We start from the raw sequence: 15,579 nt of genomic DNA, 5'->3' as shown, positions 1-15,579 counted from the left end.
AGCGCAGATGTTTGAAATGTGTAAAAATGTGTTCAACAACCATTTTTTAAGTATGAATGCAACATTAAGTATAGCAACAGCAAAAAATGGGGGGGGGGGCTAACTCTCCCACAGTTTGAAAACCCCTGACTTAAAGCGAATACTAAGCTTGAACTTTTCATCCGTGTGCAGGTTAAGATTGAGCTGCCAGTGCACATGCATGAGAAACATCACATCCTCTTCAGCTTTTACCACATCAGCTGTGAGTCCAGCAGCAAGGCCAGCAGCAAGAAGAGGGAGGGAGTGGAGACGCTGGGTAAGGAGAAAGGATACTGCTTTCTGTTGAGTAAAAACATCAAACTGTTAGTGAAATGGCTTAGTTGATTTATAGAATGTTTAGCCTAAGTCCTCTGTTTGCATCTTTCATAGTGGGTTACTCCTGGATGCCTTTGCTAAGAGACGGGAGGATGCAGTCGTTAGAACTTCAGCTTTCTGTAGCCGCCACCCTGCCCGCTGGATACCTGTGTCAGGACGCCAAGAAGGTAGAACCGTACCCACTCGAAGCCTTGGAAACTAAAGTTATCTTCATCCCAACCTTTATCGGATGACATCTTGAGTTTTTAGTGCCATAGGAAATACCTGGAGGTCACATGAAAGCGAATGAATTCCCCAGAGAATCTAACATTAACGATAAAATCTGATTGCTTCTTTGAACAGTCCCAACCAGACATCAAGTGGGTGGAGAACGCCAAGTCGCTGTTCAAAGTGAGGACCCATGTAGCATCAACAATATATGCTCAGGTACAACACTGATTCTCCTTTTCTTTCACTCACATGTAAAGTATGCATGAAGGCAGCTGGTATAGATGAAGTGTGTGTGTGTGTGTGTGTGTGTGTGTGTGTGTGTGTGTGTGTGTGTGTGTGTGGATGACACTGATATTGTCCTGTTTCGTCCACCAGGACCTGCATCTACACAAATTCTTCCAGCACTGCCAGCTGATGAGGACGACGTCAGAGGGCAACCAAGCTGAACTGATCAAATACCTGAAGGTGAGATGAGGAGGAGCGATCACTTTACAACACAAGTGACATTCATTCATTCACACGTTGTCAGAACCAGGCTCGTCTGGCAATGACAAAACTGGGAGAAGCACCTTGTTTAGGAGTCAAATGGAATTTATAAGTCAAACTGAATTAAACTCGGGAAGAAAAACTGAATCCATGGAGGGTAAAAGGCCAATTGTATCAGCAGTGTAGCGTGTGCAAAGTGCGAGGAAACAAAATTGAGATGTTGTGAAATGATGACGGAGACACATATGGTCATGAAGTAGCCTTCAGTGATTCGTCAGGCTCTTGAGGAGCCCAAAAATCAGAATCAGCATCTTCTGCTAATGTGTAGTTATTTAATCAAACCTCTTTTACACAAATATTAGCTGGAATAAATGCCTTTTTTAAACACAGGTAAACCTGCTGAAAATGTGCGATTACCGGCAGAGGAGTTTGCCGTTGTTTCCGTACTTGGTTTATCATATTCAAAGTCATGACAACGGAGGCACTCACCTCGCTGTCTTAGCAAATAACTTGCTCACAGTCACGGTTTCATCACAGCTGATCCGAGCCGATTAAATCCAGGGAGTGAATACTGATTGAATCCAACACTCAGTAGGTATTGGTGTTTTTTTCCAAGGAAGGGGCTGTTTTTCATTCAGTTTTTTAAATCTTTGTTTTTCTCTCGCTTCCTCCTTGTTCCCTCAGTGCCTGCACGCTATGGAGACTCATGTCATCGTCAACTTCCTGCCGACAGTGCTGATGCAGCTGTTTGAGGTGCTCACAGCAGCCAGTAAAGAAGCCCACGAGATTGCAGTCAACTCTCTGCGGTCAGTTGTCCACTTGTGTGAAATGTGGTGTGGCTTTCTAATTACTGCTGCTCAATGATGTTCACAGTGAATAATTTCCCTGCTCTGTGCCTTCAGTGTGATCATACATATAGTCTCCAGATGCCACGAGGAAGGACTGGAACACTACCTACGCTCTTTTGTCAAGGTAACACATTTGGCTCTTGCGTTTGACATATAGCTGCTTTCAGACATGAACTGAACTCGAGATAATCTCCTGAAATCATCCAGAGGGGCTGTTCCGATTAGGCTTTGGATATTCCCCCGAGTTCCACTGGCCAGCTCCCAGTCAAAAGTCTGAGTGGGCCCATGTGAGAATGAAGTTGGAGATCCTCCAGAGGTTTCTTCATGAGTGTTGATGACAGATACTGTATCTCAGGATGAAAAGGCAGTGCTGTACTTGTCAAATCTTTTAATGAGAAGGTCCAACGCCGGTGTTGATGTGAAAATCTCCTGCTGTGTTCTTCATGTGTGCGAAAGGCATCTAGAAAAAGTCTGGGCCCAGTTGTGTGGACATTCTCCAGCGATCATGTCTAAAAACGGCTTTAGAGAGAGAATCAGTGAAACTGAAACCTTCCAGGTATTCTGTATGTTTTCACTTCTTTTTTTTTTCTGTCCTCAGTTTGTGTTTTTGACCAACAACCCTGCCTCAGGAAAATCTGCAGCCACACACGAGGTGCTGGCTACTGCAGTCACAGCCACCCTTAAGCAAACTGCGGATTTCAACACCAGCAATAAACTGCTCAAGGTAGTCTCCTCTGCATCGGGCTCCATCGCCCAATTAGTTGCAGTACCAACTCAGGACAGCAGATGCTACACTTGTCTATAAAAAGAGAAGTTTTGCTCACTTCTCCTGTAGCCACTTCTACAGAAGATGTCTTAAAATGTCAGAGTTCATATTTTTCATCGCCTTTGTATTTTGCACTAGATTTCACTTGAGGCTGCATATTCTTTAACACCCACGAGTTGAACTCTAATCCTCATTTATCCCTGTCTTAAGTACTCCTGGTTCTTCTTTGAAACCATGGCCAAGTCCATGGCCCAGTATCTGCAAGAGGGCAACCGCATGAAGGTCAGCATCAACTTCTTATAGTTAAAACTGGCCCTTCATGTTTTTCAGGTCCAGATGTGGTGTGGACTGAATTAAAATTGTATTGCTTGCAGATCAAACATTCCTTGACTTAATTAGATATTTCCCAGGCTTATGTCTGCTACAGTTCCTCTGAGTCAGTGCCAGATGTTGAGTAAAGTAATAGCTCATATTCCGCTGTTAAAAAATGAAAAACTGACCTGGTGTATCCATGTTTTTACCATGTTTTTATTTTAAACATTTTACGTGATCCAGTTACAGTTTTTTTCCCCGCCCACCTCTTTAGATGCCACGGGCCCAGCGATTTCCTGATAGCTTCCACCAGGCGCTCCAGTCCCTCGTTCTGTCGGTCATGCCGCATATCACTATCCGCCACATGGAAATCCCAGAGGAAGCTCGCTGCATCAACCTGAGCCTGGCCAGTTTGATCAAGGTCTGAACATGCAAATTAAATATCAGACCAAGTTAACCGAATGCACTAAAGGCTGTTTGATAGAGATGAAAAAACAAATGTGTCTAATCTAAAATGAAGACTTGTTTCAAACTGTCAAAGATAATGTTTCTTCAGTAGGTCGGATCTGAGATTGTTTGTGAATATCAACTTCTTCATGCATGTCTCTTCAAGTGTCCTGGATATAGTAATAAATTAATTTATCAATTAATACCAATTAAAAATAAGTAATTGTACAGTAAGAATATGCATTCATAAATATGTTTACTAATTTATTTATTCATCTATGAATAAGCTAAATTACAAAGGCTTTGATAATTAGATTTTAACCGGCAATAAAAAGGGGAATACAGCATTTAAGATACAATTATAAATTAAATAGTGGAATTTGAAAATGCATTTTAAAAAGAGTGAAAATTTAATTTAAAATACAGATTTTAAATCGGCATTTTCAGTAAAAGGATAATTTCCTTTCACATGAACATTACCATTTCTCCATTATTTCCCTTTGACTGTTAACTGTTTAATTTGACCATTTAGCAGCATAACACAAAAACTACTGGATGGATTATCATGACACTTGGAAGGGGAAGGGTGTGGTATGGGTCAGGGGAAATCTCAGATCCGGGGACTGATCCAGGAAAAAAAAAACACTTTTGTTAACATTGCGAGATTTTCAACATTTTCCTTGATTTCTTAGAGAGTAATCTCTTCTGGATCTGTATTAAAAAAGTGAGCGTGTGAAATGTTGAGTAGATCCAATAAAAATCTGGATCTAGTGAATATAAATAATGCTCTGTTTTACATGAAGGTCCCAGCCTTAAAAAATGTGTTTTAGTATTGGTTTACAGCAGCTGTGTACACATGGGCATGTGACCTCACTGAGCTTCTTCTCTCCTCAGAGGTGCTTGACGTTCATGAACAGGGGCTTTTCCTTCGGCCTCATCAACCACTACATGTGTCATTTCAGTCTCAAAGATCCCAAGGTACGTGCCCCTGACTCAGTGGCCCAGTGCACAAAAGAACATGGTAAAAATGTGCTGTAGGTGTAACTTGTAAAGTGATAAGTATGAAGAAAACTGTGTATGAAGGAGCAGAGCCATGGGAAAATGGAAAATAATAATAAATTTAATTAAATTAAAAAAAACATCTTCAGCTGAATGGGTGCTTAGCAATGACAGGTCCGTATCAGTATAAAAATGAAACGATAAAATCTACATTACTCACATTTGCCAGATGAGTGCCTTGCGTCACTGCTATCAGACATGCATCACTCCGGATAATCTGATACTCACCTGTGAGAACACAGATGGAGATCCTCTGGAGGAGTCACTGCAAGCAAGTTGATCGTGGGCCAAACATTTAAATGACAAACTGAAAACAAATGTTAAGATGAATACACCGAAGATGTGATTTTAGTGATAAGGGCTGGCAAGAGTGTCGATGTGCTGTTAACAACTATAAACAACAATAAACATGTGATCCTGCAGTGGAACATCCTGCCACTGCATGTTGCTTCGACGCTCATCTGAGCGCTCCAGGGATTTTTGTTTTCGCAAGTGAAAGGCAAATTCCAGACCAAGTTGTGAGGTCTTTCTTCAGAGTTTGAAGTCTGAAAACTGCTTTAGTGGCTTTATTGCGTTATTAGGGTCTGTTAATATAAATGTATGCTTCAAAATTCTTCGGCAGGGCTTGAAAGGTGGGGATACATGTGTTTTGCACTTGTCCATCTTGGAAATTAAAGCTAAATTCTGATCGCATCATCTTATCACATTCCACTTAAACCCTTACAGTTTTGCATGACTCAAGCTTCACCACAGACGCTACAATGTCTACACCGCACCACAGACACTGATCCATCATGTCATCAGTGCATCAATTGTTCGTAATGATGTGACCCAGATAGCTCGGGAAAATGTAGAGTTAAATTGAATGTCCTTGTGCACAAAATAACTAGAAACTACTCTGTTAACCAGCACTGTAAGGAGATAAGACATCTGATGGCTAATAAGACTTTCCCCCACAACACAGCCAGGATTTTAACCGAAAGAAAGTTGTGTATTTAATGACATCCTGTACACCATCTCTTACTTTATCTCTGTTTGTGTTGGTCAGCACATTTGACATTGAATGATAAATGAACCAGGATTTGTTTTGACAAGCTCTATCTGCAACTTTGAGGATTGTATTTATTTAGCCATTAGTCTCTTGACAGAAATGTTTGCATGTGCACTTGAGGGTAAAATGCTCATGTGTGTGTATATATATATATATATAGGTGCTGACTGAAATGAAATTTGACTTCCTGATGACACTGTGCAACCATGAGCACTTCATCCCCCTCAACCTGCCCATGGCTTTCGGGCGCACGAAGCTGCAGCGGGTCCAAGGTGAGACTCCTCCTGCAAACATGTGCGAGCATCGCTCTCACATGACCCCCCCAAGCCCCTCACTGACCTTGTTCTGACTTGCACCCACCACCACAGGCCCTGTCTATCACCCAGCTTGATTGTGTGCCCCATAAATTCACATGTTGATTGTCAAGCACGTGGCCAAACACACCTGACACGTGTCCTAACGCTGATCTATACCTGCTCAACGAGTTTATCCAACATCTGTTCCACAACCACAAGTGAAGAACAAACATTTGTGTTGCTGTGCATGTGTTTACAATTTTACCTCCACTTTATTTATTTTCACCACCCCCCCTCCCTCCCTCTCTGTTTTTTTTTTGTGTTTGTGTGTTTTTGCTTGTGGTCAGATTTAATTTCGTATGCGACGGAGCTTTTTGGCCCTGTAGGTAGGTGATGCTCACTGCACCATACCGCGTTTGCTACCGCACACAAACTCCCTCGCACGTGAAACCTCCTTGTTCTGACCTGCACTAACTTGCCATCCTGTCAGCCTCGGTTTCCCAGTTTCAGAGCCATGCCAGCTCTAGGCCGAGGCCTTCATGTGCTTGAGCCTGTGTGTTGTAGATGGGAGGAGCTTTGCTGTTGTGGGAACGGACGCTCTCAATGCTTGATAGTCTGTATTAGCCAACTCTGGACAGGAAGTTGCACTTCTCTCTCTCGCTTGTGTCTACTCTATGCAAAGAAGGTTACTCTCAGCTACGTTCCTGTTTCAGTTAAAACCGTCATTCTCTTTTCTGATTTGGAAAACTTCTGCATTACATTACACATCTATATGTGTATGTAATGTTTGATGAATTATCTTAATTCCTCTCCTTTTGTGGTGTGGGAACAGTATTGTCTGAATGAATGTCTTATGTGGGATTGTGGATATTCTGCATATATATTGCAACTTGTTCTACTGAATGAACACATTAATATTCTTCCTTTAGTCAATGGTCTTGGTAATTTGTTTAGTTTTCTGTATAAGAAGTAAACAATTGCATGTACATTCCATATTTCACAAGACACCAGTGTATCAGATTTCACAACGAGGACATTTGTCCCAGCCCATACTGACCTATTTTATTTCCCGTTTGGCACGACATCAGAGCAGAGTCTGGAGTTCAGCCTGACAGAGGATTATTGCCGCAACCACTTCCTGGTGGGCCTTCTGCTGCGAGAACTGGCCGAGGCCGTGCAGCAGGGCCCCGAGGTCAGACAACTGGCCGTGAGCGTTCTCAAGAACCTGCTCATCAAACACGCCATGGATGACCGGTATACATTTAAGGTGAAAGAGTTATGCACGTGATGATGAGGCTAAAAACAGACGAGTAAACAGAAAAAGCACCTCTTAATGCTTAGTTTATTACATGATTGAAATGGATTTCAGTGCATGTATATTTAAAAAACTCATGCAGTCGTGTCTAATGTTTCAGAACCAGCAGGCCCGGATCTGTTTGCTCTACCTACCGCTGTTTGAGCTGCTCTACCAGAACTTGAAGCAGCTGTCCGCCCAACCTTACACCTCAAGCCCCGGCCTTGGCCTCAATGTGAGTCCCTTTGCGACCCTGGACCACCATCAGATATCAACCTTTTCTTTATATCTGACTCCCTATAAAATCTATCAAGAATACGATTAAATCCCAAAAGTGGCTCTTCATCAGGTGAGGAGGAACCCTTAGCTACAGAGGGACGTCAGATCATCTGGACATGACAGACAGACAATTTTTGCTTTAAGCCTTGTACCTTCCACAACTTATTGACGAAGCACATTACAGCATTGATACAATAATGGGAGAATTGTTATAACCAGTATATTGTTTTCAGTTTCTGGACTTTGCACCTGCAAAGGGTGGTGTGGGTGTGTGTGGGTCTGGGTGTGGGGTCCAGGGTATTACATATGTTGTATGCAAAGTCCCAATAAGATTAACTGTGTGTTATAATGCAAACTTCAAATGGTATCTCTCAGAAGGTGCAGCTGTTTAGTCTGTAGCCATATAAACTGTATTTCATTTAATGAGATTTGAACTGAGCATTCTTCCAGCTGACTAAAATCTAAGTTGGTGTTTAGTATATAACAGTTTGCATCATAACAGCAACATAGTTGTCAATTCTTTCATCTTGCGGCCGTTCCAGGGCTCCAGGGACGACCTTATATCCACCAGTTCCACCGACAGCAGGAGAATCAGCACTGCGATTGAGAGAGACCACGGTCAGTTGAGAACAGCGGATACTGCACAATACATATTGTACCCTACCCCTTCCTGTTGATACATCATCCATTATCCTCATTCACCACAGAGAACTCATGCTCCAGCGGATTTTATGCAAAACACAACTGTAACACAACAGTAGCACTCTGTCTGAAAGCAGCTGTGTGCTTTACTGTTCATTTCTTTTCGGGATTCGTCACCACAAACGCCACAGACCCTCCCTGAGGCTGCCTGGTCTATGATAATAGAAACATTTTGGTTTGTGTAACATTTGCATGTAATGTTATGGAAAGTGCAGCAATAACAATGGCCAGGAAGAAAGTGCAACTGACAAGTATTGTAATCTCTAGATGGGATCTGTTCACTCTTGTCTTCTATAATATCTGTAGTAGCTTGTCACCAGTTTACGGACTTTTGGATTAGATGATCTGAAGTAGAAGATTATGAACAAAGACTGCATATAAAGATGGACAATGTGTTTCCACTTTACTCCCACTGTCCAGAAATGAAGACAAGGCTCTTCATGGTCTGACCCCAGACTATTCATTTTCGACCTTGTCTATTATTATTGCCGTTATTGTTTAGACAGTTCCCTCTGCATTTTAACCATTTGTTCTAATGAAAGTAGCTCCATCTCCCACAAATGTATGAATGTTACCACCAACAAGTTTGTGAGGTGTTTGTATATTTTATTGTGCTGCTTTCAGCTGATATGAAATAGCACTGCACTGTCTTGGCTGCAGGTCTCGTGGCTCAGAACGGCCATGTTGTGAGGAGAGAGGACTCCAGGTGCTCTCTGTTTATGGACTCGGGGACACCAGACAGCATCGAGGTAAGAAAATCTCACACTAGCACCAACCCACGGTTAAATACTTGAATCTGTAGCCCTGTTCAGACCTGGTATTAACATGTGGCCACAATCTGTTCACTGTGTGAATGGATCCACATTTTCCTGACCCATAAGATATTGCTCCAGTTTTGTGGGAATTAACCCAGAAGTTTTTGCAAGATCTAATAATGCTAATAATAAACAAACCTTGACGGAAACAGGAAAGTGCCTTTTTCTTTTTAATATATTGTATTTGGTTCGAAACAACCATAATAGCATATTTCCCAATTAAAAGACCCCAAAGAGATTTCAAATGTATCCATGCAACTAAAGAATAAAAAATAAATCAGTTAGGTTGTAAAAGTTATCTTCAGATTGAGGCCTTGTCTAGATAAACATATTTGAATTTTTTTTATCTTTGTCATCGCTACAGAGACGTGGCTCCACCATGAGCAGCAGCCCAATGCCTCCCGTCGGCCGACTGGGACAGTACGAGATCAGAGGCCTCCTGCTCTCCTTCCTACACATCGTCAAGACCCTGTCCGAGGGTCAGTGATAATCCACACCCACACTGCAGAATCAGGCTTTCGTTTATCTCACATAAGTGAGTTATGTCAGCAAATAACATGCATTAAAGAGGTCGTTGTTTTTCCCACAGAAACGCTCATGTCTTACTGGAATAAAGTCAGCCCTCAGGACATCATGAACTACCTCAGTCTGCTAGAGTGAGTAGTATCATAAGAAACTATTATTAATCACACACTAGCCTGTTGTCATGAAGTGAAATAAGACACTGTGAATGCTTTTTTTCATAACTTTCTTTAAGTGTGTGCCAACACTCTTTCCTCTGGTGTTAAACAGATTTATGAAACTGATATCATACTGACACGTAATGGTGATTTGTACTGTGAGTTGAGAAACAATTCTCTACTGAAAAAGACTTTCGGCAGACTTGGTATTCATTTCACATTGTTTATTAATCAATAACCAATTGAGTTAAAAACAAACTAAAATAGCACTTAGTAGAGTGCAAACCATGGCAGAGGCCCAGCAGTCTCCTCAAATCCAATCAAGATGCACCAAATTCACATGTTTGTAGATATTAGTTCCCCCCAATATGTCTGATTTTTTTTTTAATCAAGATCCATGCATCCTTTCCTGGGAAACTGGTAAAAACGTACGGGGGAAAAAAAGCTCCCTAGTATTGCAAAAACAGAACAAACTAACAAAAAATGTGATTATATACATAATAGGTGTAGGTAATCAATACACGCTTTCCCTGCCCTGGCTAATATCTGAACTTTCCCTGCAGGACATGTCTGGTTCAGTTTCGTTACATTGGAAAAAGAAACATTGGCAGGTAATGTATATTTTGTCTTTCCTGCCTTATTTATGAAAAACTGTAAACCCCATTTGATTTGGTTAAGCTCAGAAGAAGCATTATTCTAAGTTGTGGGAGCTAATAGAAATCTCTGTGTTGTTGTGTTCATCATCATCTCTCATTGTTTCTGGAGGACAGCTCTTGTATGTTTGGTGAATGTCTCATGAATTATAAGTGTTTATTTCATGTTAATAATTGATATCTGCAGCTGAGTTACTCAGGGTCAGCAGATGAGAGGAGAACTCATTTCCTTTCTGTATCTTTCTCTCAAAGAAACAACATCTGTGGTTGTATTTTTTTTGTAGGAGTCAGGAAGTTTGTGTTTCGAAGCTATTCTCATCGGACAGGAAGTCTCAGACAATGCCAGCCATGCGCTGCAACCGAGCCAGTCTCATGCAGACTAAGATGCACCAGTTCAGCACAATGGAAGCCTCCTTCACTCTTAATATAGGTAACCACAAGCACAAGTTGTCTTTTATGTTAACATTTCTGTTTGAATGTGACATGCTCTGTTTTTTGGAAACCTGATCCAGGAAACAATCAAACAATTATTGGACGAGTAAAAAAAGCCTTTCTATAGAAGAACACAAAAGTACAGAAATGAAATGTATGCCAAACACAATGTCAACATTCAATGAGGTTAGAGGCGGACAGCTGGATTTTGTGAGCCAAGGTGAAGAGATGGTGAATTGAGTCTCTATTGCAAAGTTAATCTCACATAGCAAGACTTCAGACCTCGGAGATCTGTAGAAAAGAAATTCATGTAATGCCCATTAAAAATAAACCTCCACCGAGGTACCTAACCAAGTTTGTGGCTTAAAGGTTCAGTGTGTAGAATTTAGTGGTGAATTTACCCTCACCTTCCAAACATTAAAAAAAAAACATGGTAGCCTTTAATTTTTATGAAAACTCATATGGTGTTTAGTTTGTCCAATCTGGACGACTGTTAAAAACATGGCGGATCCGTAGAGAGGACCCTCTCCTGATGTTAATATAAAGTATTTAAATATAAAGGTGGAATTCTAGGGTAAAGAAACAACAATTTGTACAATTTAGATGAAACACACTATTGAGAACATTGCTAGGATTGCTTTATAATACATTTCTGTCAGTAGATCCCTTTCACCTAAATCTTACACACTGAACCTTTTAATGGGAATTTGCCAGAAAGCAGATCCTGTTTGCAGTTTCTGCAACCAGGATCTGGACCAGAGTGGCTGCCTTGGGCGTTCTTGGAATTGTTATGATTAGCTTGATTGCCTGTGTGAGCTTCTAATAGAATAGATAACTGACTGTGCCAGGTTAATGCAACAGTCAAATCCTAAAATCAATCCACAGTGAAACATTGAGCAATACATTCAGCCTTCAATTTGTTTGCAGGATTTACTTTGCAACAGAAACACTACTCTAAATATGTATAAATTGACTGTGGATCTCCAAGTAAACAAAGGATTTAAGCCACTGGTACCTGACTGGTACCTTTCTTTTCTATTTTGCTGTTTACGTTAAGGAGCTTGTCTGTTGTTCAACAGTGTTGCATTGTTTTCTGTCTTTGTGGTCGCTGTTCGTTTTAAAGTGAAACAGCAGGCGAATCACATGTTCACATGTTCGGAAAATATGGCTAATGCAAGAGGTTCCAGATTTGCATGTCTAAGAGTCTTTTGCTGTACATACACAAAACCTAAGCTTTGTCTACACAGAAGTGATGTATATTTGCAATTATTAGAACCAGGATTTGTTTGTGTGTGTGTGTTATTGTAGGGACGGGGCCGTCGGAAGCAGAAATCCACCATCATGCTCTGCTAGAGGGCAACATCTCCACTGAGGTCTGCCTGAGTGTCCTGGATGTCCTGTCTCTCTTTACACAGTGCTTCAAGGTCAACACACACACACAAATGAAATTAAAGAAAATGAATATGTACTGTTGCATGCATTTAACATTAAAGAAAATAGTTCTGGCTAAATTTGTGTGGGTACATTAGAGTCCAAAAATTCATGCCCAAACCCGAAAAGACCCGAAAATGTTCTCCCTTCCCCACACCTCAAACCTGTACAAGTCCCAGTACAAGACCTAGTACATACAGTATGTGTGTATTTTAGAACATAGGACAAAATGGTGAATATCCCATGTATTTTATACTAGTATTTAGGCATGTAGTGTCTATGGGGAATAATGTAACACGTTTTGAATAATAAGTGTGTGTTTGTGTCGGTCAGACCCAGCTACTGGACAGCGAAGGTCACAACCCCCTGATGAAGAAGGTGTTTGACATCTACCTGTCCTTCCTCAAAGTTGGCCAGTCGGACGCCGCCCTCAGACACGTGTTTGCGGCGCTGAGAGCTTTTATTAACAAGGTAGGCGGTAAGGCTGACGTCAACACAGTGGCGATGAAGTGCTGTTTTGCATGTTGAAGGCAGATACATTTCTGTTTCTGTTTGGACACAGTCTCAAACATTTTCCACCTGCATGCTGTCAGCTGTCCAGCCCTCATGCTTTCTACTCAGCTATAAAAAAACAAAATACAGTGACAGAGAAAAATGCAGGGAGCTTTGAATAAATATTTGTATTCCTGTGATTGTTGATATCACTGCTGCCTAGTTTTTATGTTCACACGTAGCATCATTACTCGTAATCTCCTAATACCATGTTTTTTGTTCTATTTATACCTTTATTGAGGAAGTAGACGCAAGCTCCACCGAGGGAATGCAAACGTTCCAATAGACAGAGCCACGCTCTTCCTTTTGCTCCACTCTCTAAAGGAATCAGCTGTTTGTGCAATGAATCATAGGAGAGCAGCAAAGGACACTCTGTTCTGGCATGTCTGATTTCTCTTACAGTAAGAGAGTGTACTTACAGTAAGCAAATCTCTGGAGTAATGAACTCAGCCAATGCCAAATGTTAAACAATGTGGTTCTTTGAGGTACCTTGCAGAATATCAAAAACAAGTTCACCAAAGTACTTTGTTATAAAGTCTACACCTAAATATGACAGATGGATATTTCATTTTTATTTTCAACAAATCCTGAGAAAAGACCAAAACCACAATGACTTAATTGTACTAAATTAAGATTGGCACTGGCAGAGGCCCCACAGACTAAACAGATTTTTTAGGCTGAGATACTAATTTAAAAAAGGCTGTTTTCTGGAGCAGGGATGACAAACAAACCTAGAATGGCACTGAGAGCATGTCCTCCAACAGTTCCCTTATGAAACCACATTTAAAATGATTTATGACTTCTTTCATGAATCTTACTGAGTTTTGTGGTGATCTGTTTTGTAATTATAGTATAATCCTTTGACGGCACAGACAGAAAAAACATGAACCGGTTTACGCAATTACTACGCAATTACTACGCAATTACTACGCAATAACTACGCAATAACTACTAAATTGTTTCCACCAAACTGGTTGAGGTCTGTTAACAACCCCTTTAAGGGTGGATGCAAGATTTTGTTTATTTTTATTAATTTGTCATAAAATATATTTATGTAGAATGAACCTATCATGGGTAGGATTGCTGGGCCCCATTGAAGGTATGTGCTCTACTGAGTGCCATTCCAGTTGCCAGTGCAAATCAACCCTGTAGTATCGCATCCTTCCGTGCCATAGACCTCCATTTTTGTTTTCGAAAACAATCACCAGGAACACACACTGCTGGTTATTTTAATTCTGTCCTGCTGCCAGAATTATTCACGAGCGAATGAAATGTGGATTGATCCACCCATTATAATAATCCACAACAAAAGTCTTAATTTATACTATATTGACAGCAGTCTATGCTCTTGTACGGTGACCCAACACGCGGCAAAACATGCAAACAGATGCAACAATTTGACGTATAGAAACTTAGAAGGCAACATGTCCAAATGCTCGAGTTGTGAGTGAATGTTGTGAGTGTTGTTTTCACAGCACTTGTGTTGTAATCCTGTTTACACAAGACAGTAAAATCAAAAGCAAAAATTAACCATTTAAAGTACAAATAATAGATTGAGGTTTAAATCGTGAAAGAAGCAGGGTAGAGGGTTAGGTTTAGAACTTTGTATAAAGAGAAGCACAAATGTATTATTGAAGTTGGACTAAATATTTAAAAAATTAAATTTTGTCGCTGAAATTGATTGTATTTGCATGTTTTGAGGTTCAGCACATGCTGCTTGAAATTGTTGGAGAATACTCATTGTGCAATTCCTGACCAAATAATGTTCCGTGACAAGAGAAAAGGAAAATCTCTTATCAAGATCCAAGTCATTTTTTCACAGCTTTTCATTTGTTCCCGATTAGATTGTAAAAATATATGCACAAGGGCATTTCAGTTTAATGAATGATCATGTTTGTTCAATTAAAAGTGTATGCACAACACAGCTGGCAAAAACAAAAAACGTGTGTATTAAATAATAATTCGATGTATGAATTGCTTTTTTGGCTCACGGCCATTTTACTGCTGTTTTCCCGTCAGTCTTAACAGTATTTTCTAATCCCTCACCCTGTTTAACGCACTAACCCATTGTCTTGTTGTCATTGTGTGTTCAGTTCCCGTCAGTGCTGTTCAAGGGCCGGGTGACACTGTGCGAGGCCCTTTGCTGCGAGGTGCTCAAGTGCTGCGTCTCTAAACTGGGGTCCCTGCGGGCCGAGGCGTCTGCCCTGCTCTATCTGCTGATGAGAAACAACTACGAGTACACGAAGAGGAAGACCTTCCTGCGCACACACCTGCAGGTAAAATGGTCAACACACGCGACTCTCCAGGTTTTCCATGATCTCTTCAGCAGCCTGATGTTCCCCTTTGACCTCTGGCCCACACACACCTCTGAGTGCTTGAGTTACTTTAATAACATAAGAAGAATGAAATTAGGCTGTTGACGCTGTTTAAACACAGACAGCCTGCTGGGTTTGTGAATTTCTGGCTCCTCTACAAAGACAGTAGCAGAACGCTGTCCAAGTTTCCGTTGTTCCTCACTGGACTCATTTGTTCTTTTCCTCTCTCTACACCCCTGCACTGGACCTATTATCCCATTTGCTCCTTTTCCTCTCCAGATTATCATCGCAGTAAGCCAGTTGATCTCTGACGTGGCACTGACTGGCAGTTCACGCTTCCAGGAGTCCCTGTCCATCATCAACAACTTTGCAAATAGTGACAAGGCCATGAAGGTATTGTACAAGACAACGAGAAAGTCTTCCAGTTACAACTCTGAATCTATAAAATCTAACTGCCCCTGGATACGATCTCTGAAACGCTCTGCTCCTTGTTATGACCTTTAACATGAGGTGAAGATGACAGTGGATCAATCCTGGGCTTTTTGGGGGGGCTTGAGATGAGGAGGAAGATGTTTCTGTTCGATAACAATATTAATT

General features: G+C 41.1%; 1 protein-coding gene across 3 annotated transcripts in view; it reads left to right on the top strand.

Moving 5' to 3' along the window:
- dock11 (dedicator of cytokinesis 11) overlaps positions 1-15,579 on the top strand; it is a 54,902-nt gene that overhangs the window by 29,249 nt on the left and 10,074 nt on the right. For 2 of the 3 annotated variants that reach the window (XM_020100232.2, XM_020100234.2), the window contains exons 20-43: positions 172-295; positions 409-521; positions 697-780; positions 940-1,029; positions 1,735-1,856; positions 1,953-2,022; positions 2,497-2,622; positions 2,875-2,946; positions 3,251-3,397; positions 4,318-4,401; positions 5,694-5,805; positions 6,177-6,215; positions 6,918-7,096; positions 7,245-7,358; positions 7,945-8,020; positions 8,765-8,853; positions 9,284-9,398; positions 9,509-9,575; positions 10,163-10,210; positions 10,537-10,682; positions 11,993-12,108; positions 12,449-12,586; positions 14,761-14,943; positions 15,262-15,375. In XM_020100232.2, coding sequence (XP_019955791.2) covers positions 172-295; positions 409-521; positions 697-780; positions 940-1,029; positions 1,735-1,856; positions 1,953-2,022; positions 2,497-2,622; positions 2,875-2,946; positions 3,251-3,397; positions 4,318-4,401; positions 5,694-5,805; positions 6,177-6,215; positions 6,918-7,096; positions 7,245-7,358; positions 7,945-8,020; positions 8,765-8,853; positions 9,284-9,398; positions 9,509-9,575; positions 10,163-10,210; positions 10,537-10,682; positions 11,993-12,108; positions 12,449-12,586; positions 14,761-14,943; positions 15,262-15,375 — 2,568 coding nt within the window. The remainder of the gene's footprint in view (positions 1-171; positions 296-408; positions 522-696; positions 781-939; positions 1,030-1,734; positions 1,857-1,952; positions 2,023-2,496; positions 2,623-2,874; positions 2,947-3,250; positions 3,398-4,317; positions 4,402-5,693; positions 5,806-6,176; positions 6,216-6,917; positions 7,097-7,244; positions 7,359-7,944; positions 8,021-8,764; positions 8,854-9,283; positions 9,399-9,508; positions 9,576-10,162; positions 10,211-10,536; positions 10,683-11,992; positions 12,109-12,448; positions 12,587-14,760; positions 14,944-15,261; positions 15,376-15,579) is intronic. The other variant, XM_020100233.2, reaches the window with a different exon arrangement.

This window comes from Paralichthys olivaceus, chromosome 22, assembly GCF_024713975.1.
Source record: "Paralichthys olivaceus isolate ysfri-2021 chromosome 22, ASM2471397v2, whole genome shotgun sequence".
Lineage (NCBI taxonomy): Eukaryota > Metazoa > Chordata > Actinopteri > Pleuronectiformes > Paralichthyidae > Paralichthys > Paralichthys olivaceus.
Note: the sequence above shows the minus strand (reverse complement) of the source record. Positions and strands in the feature narration are given on the sequence as shown.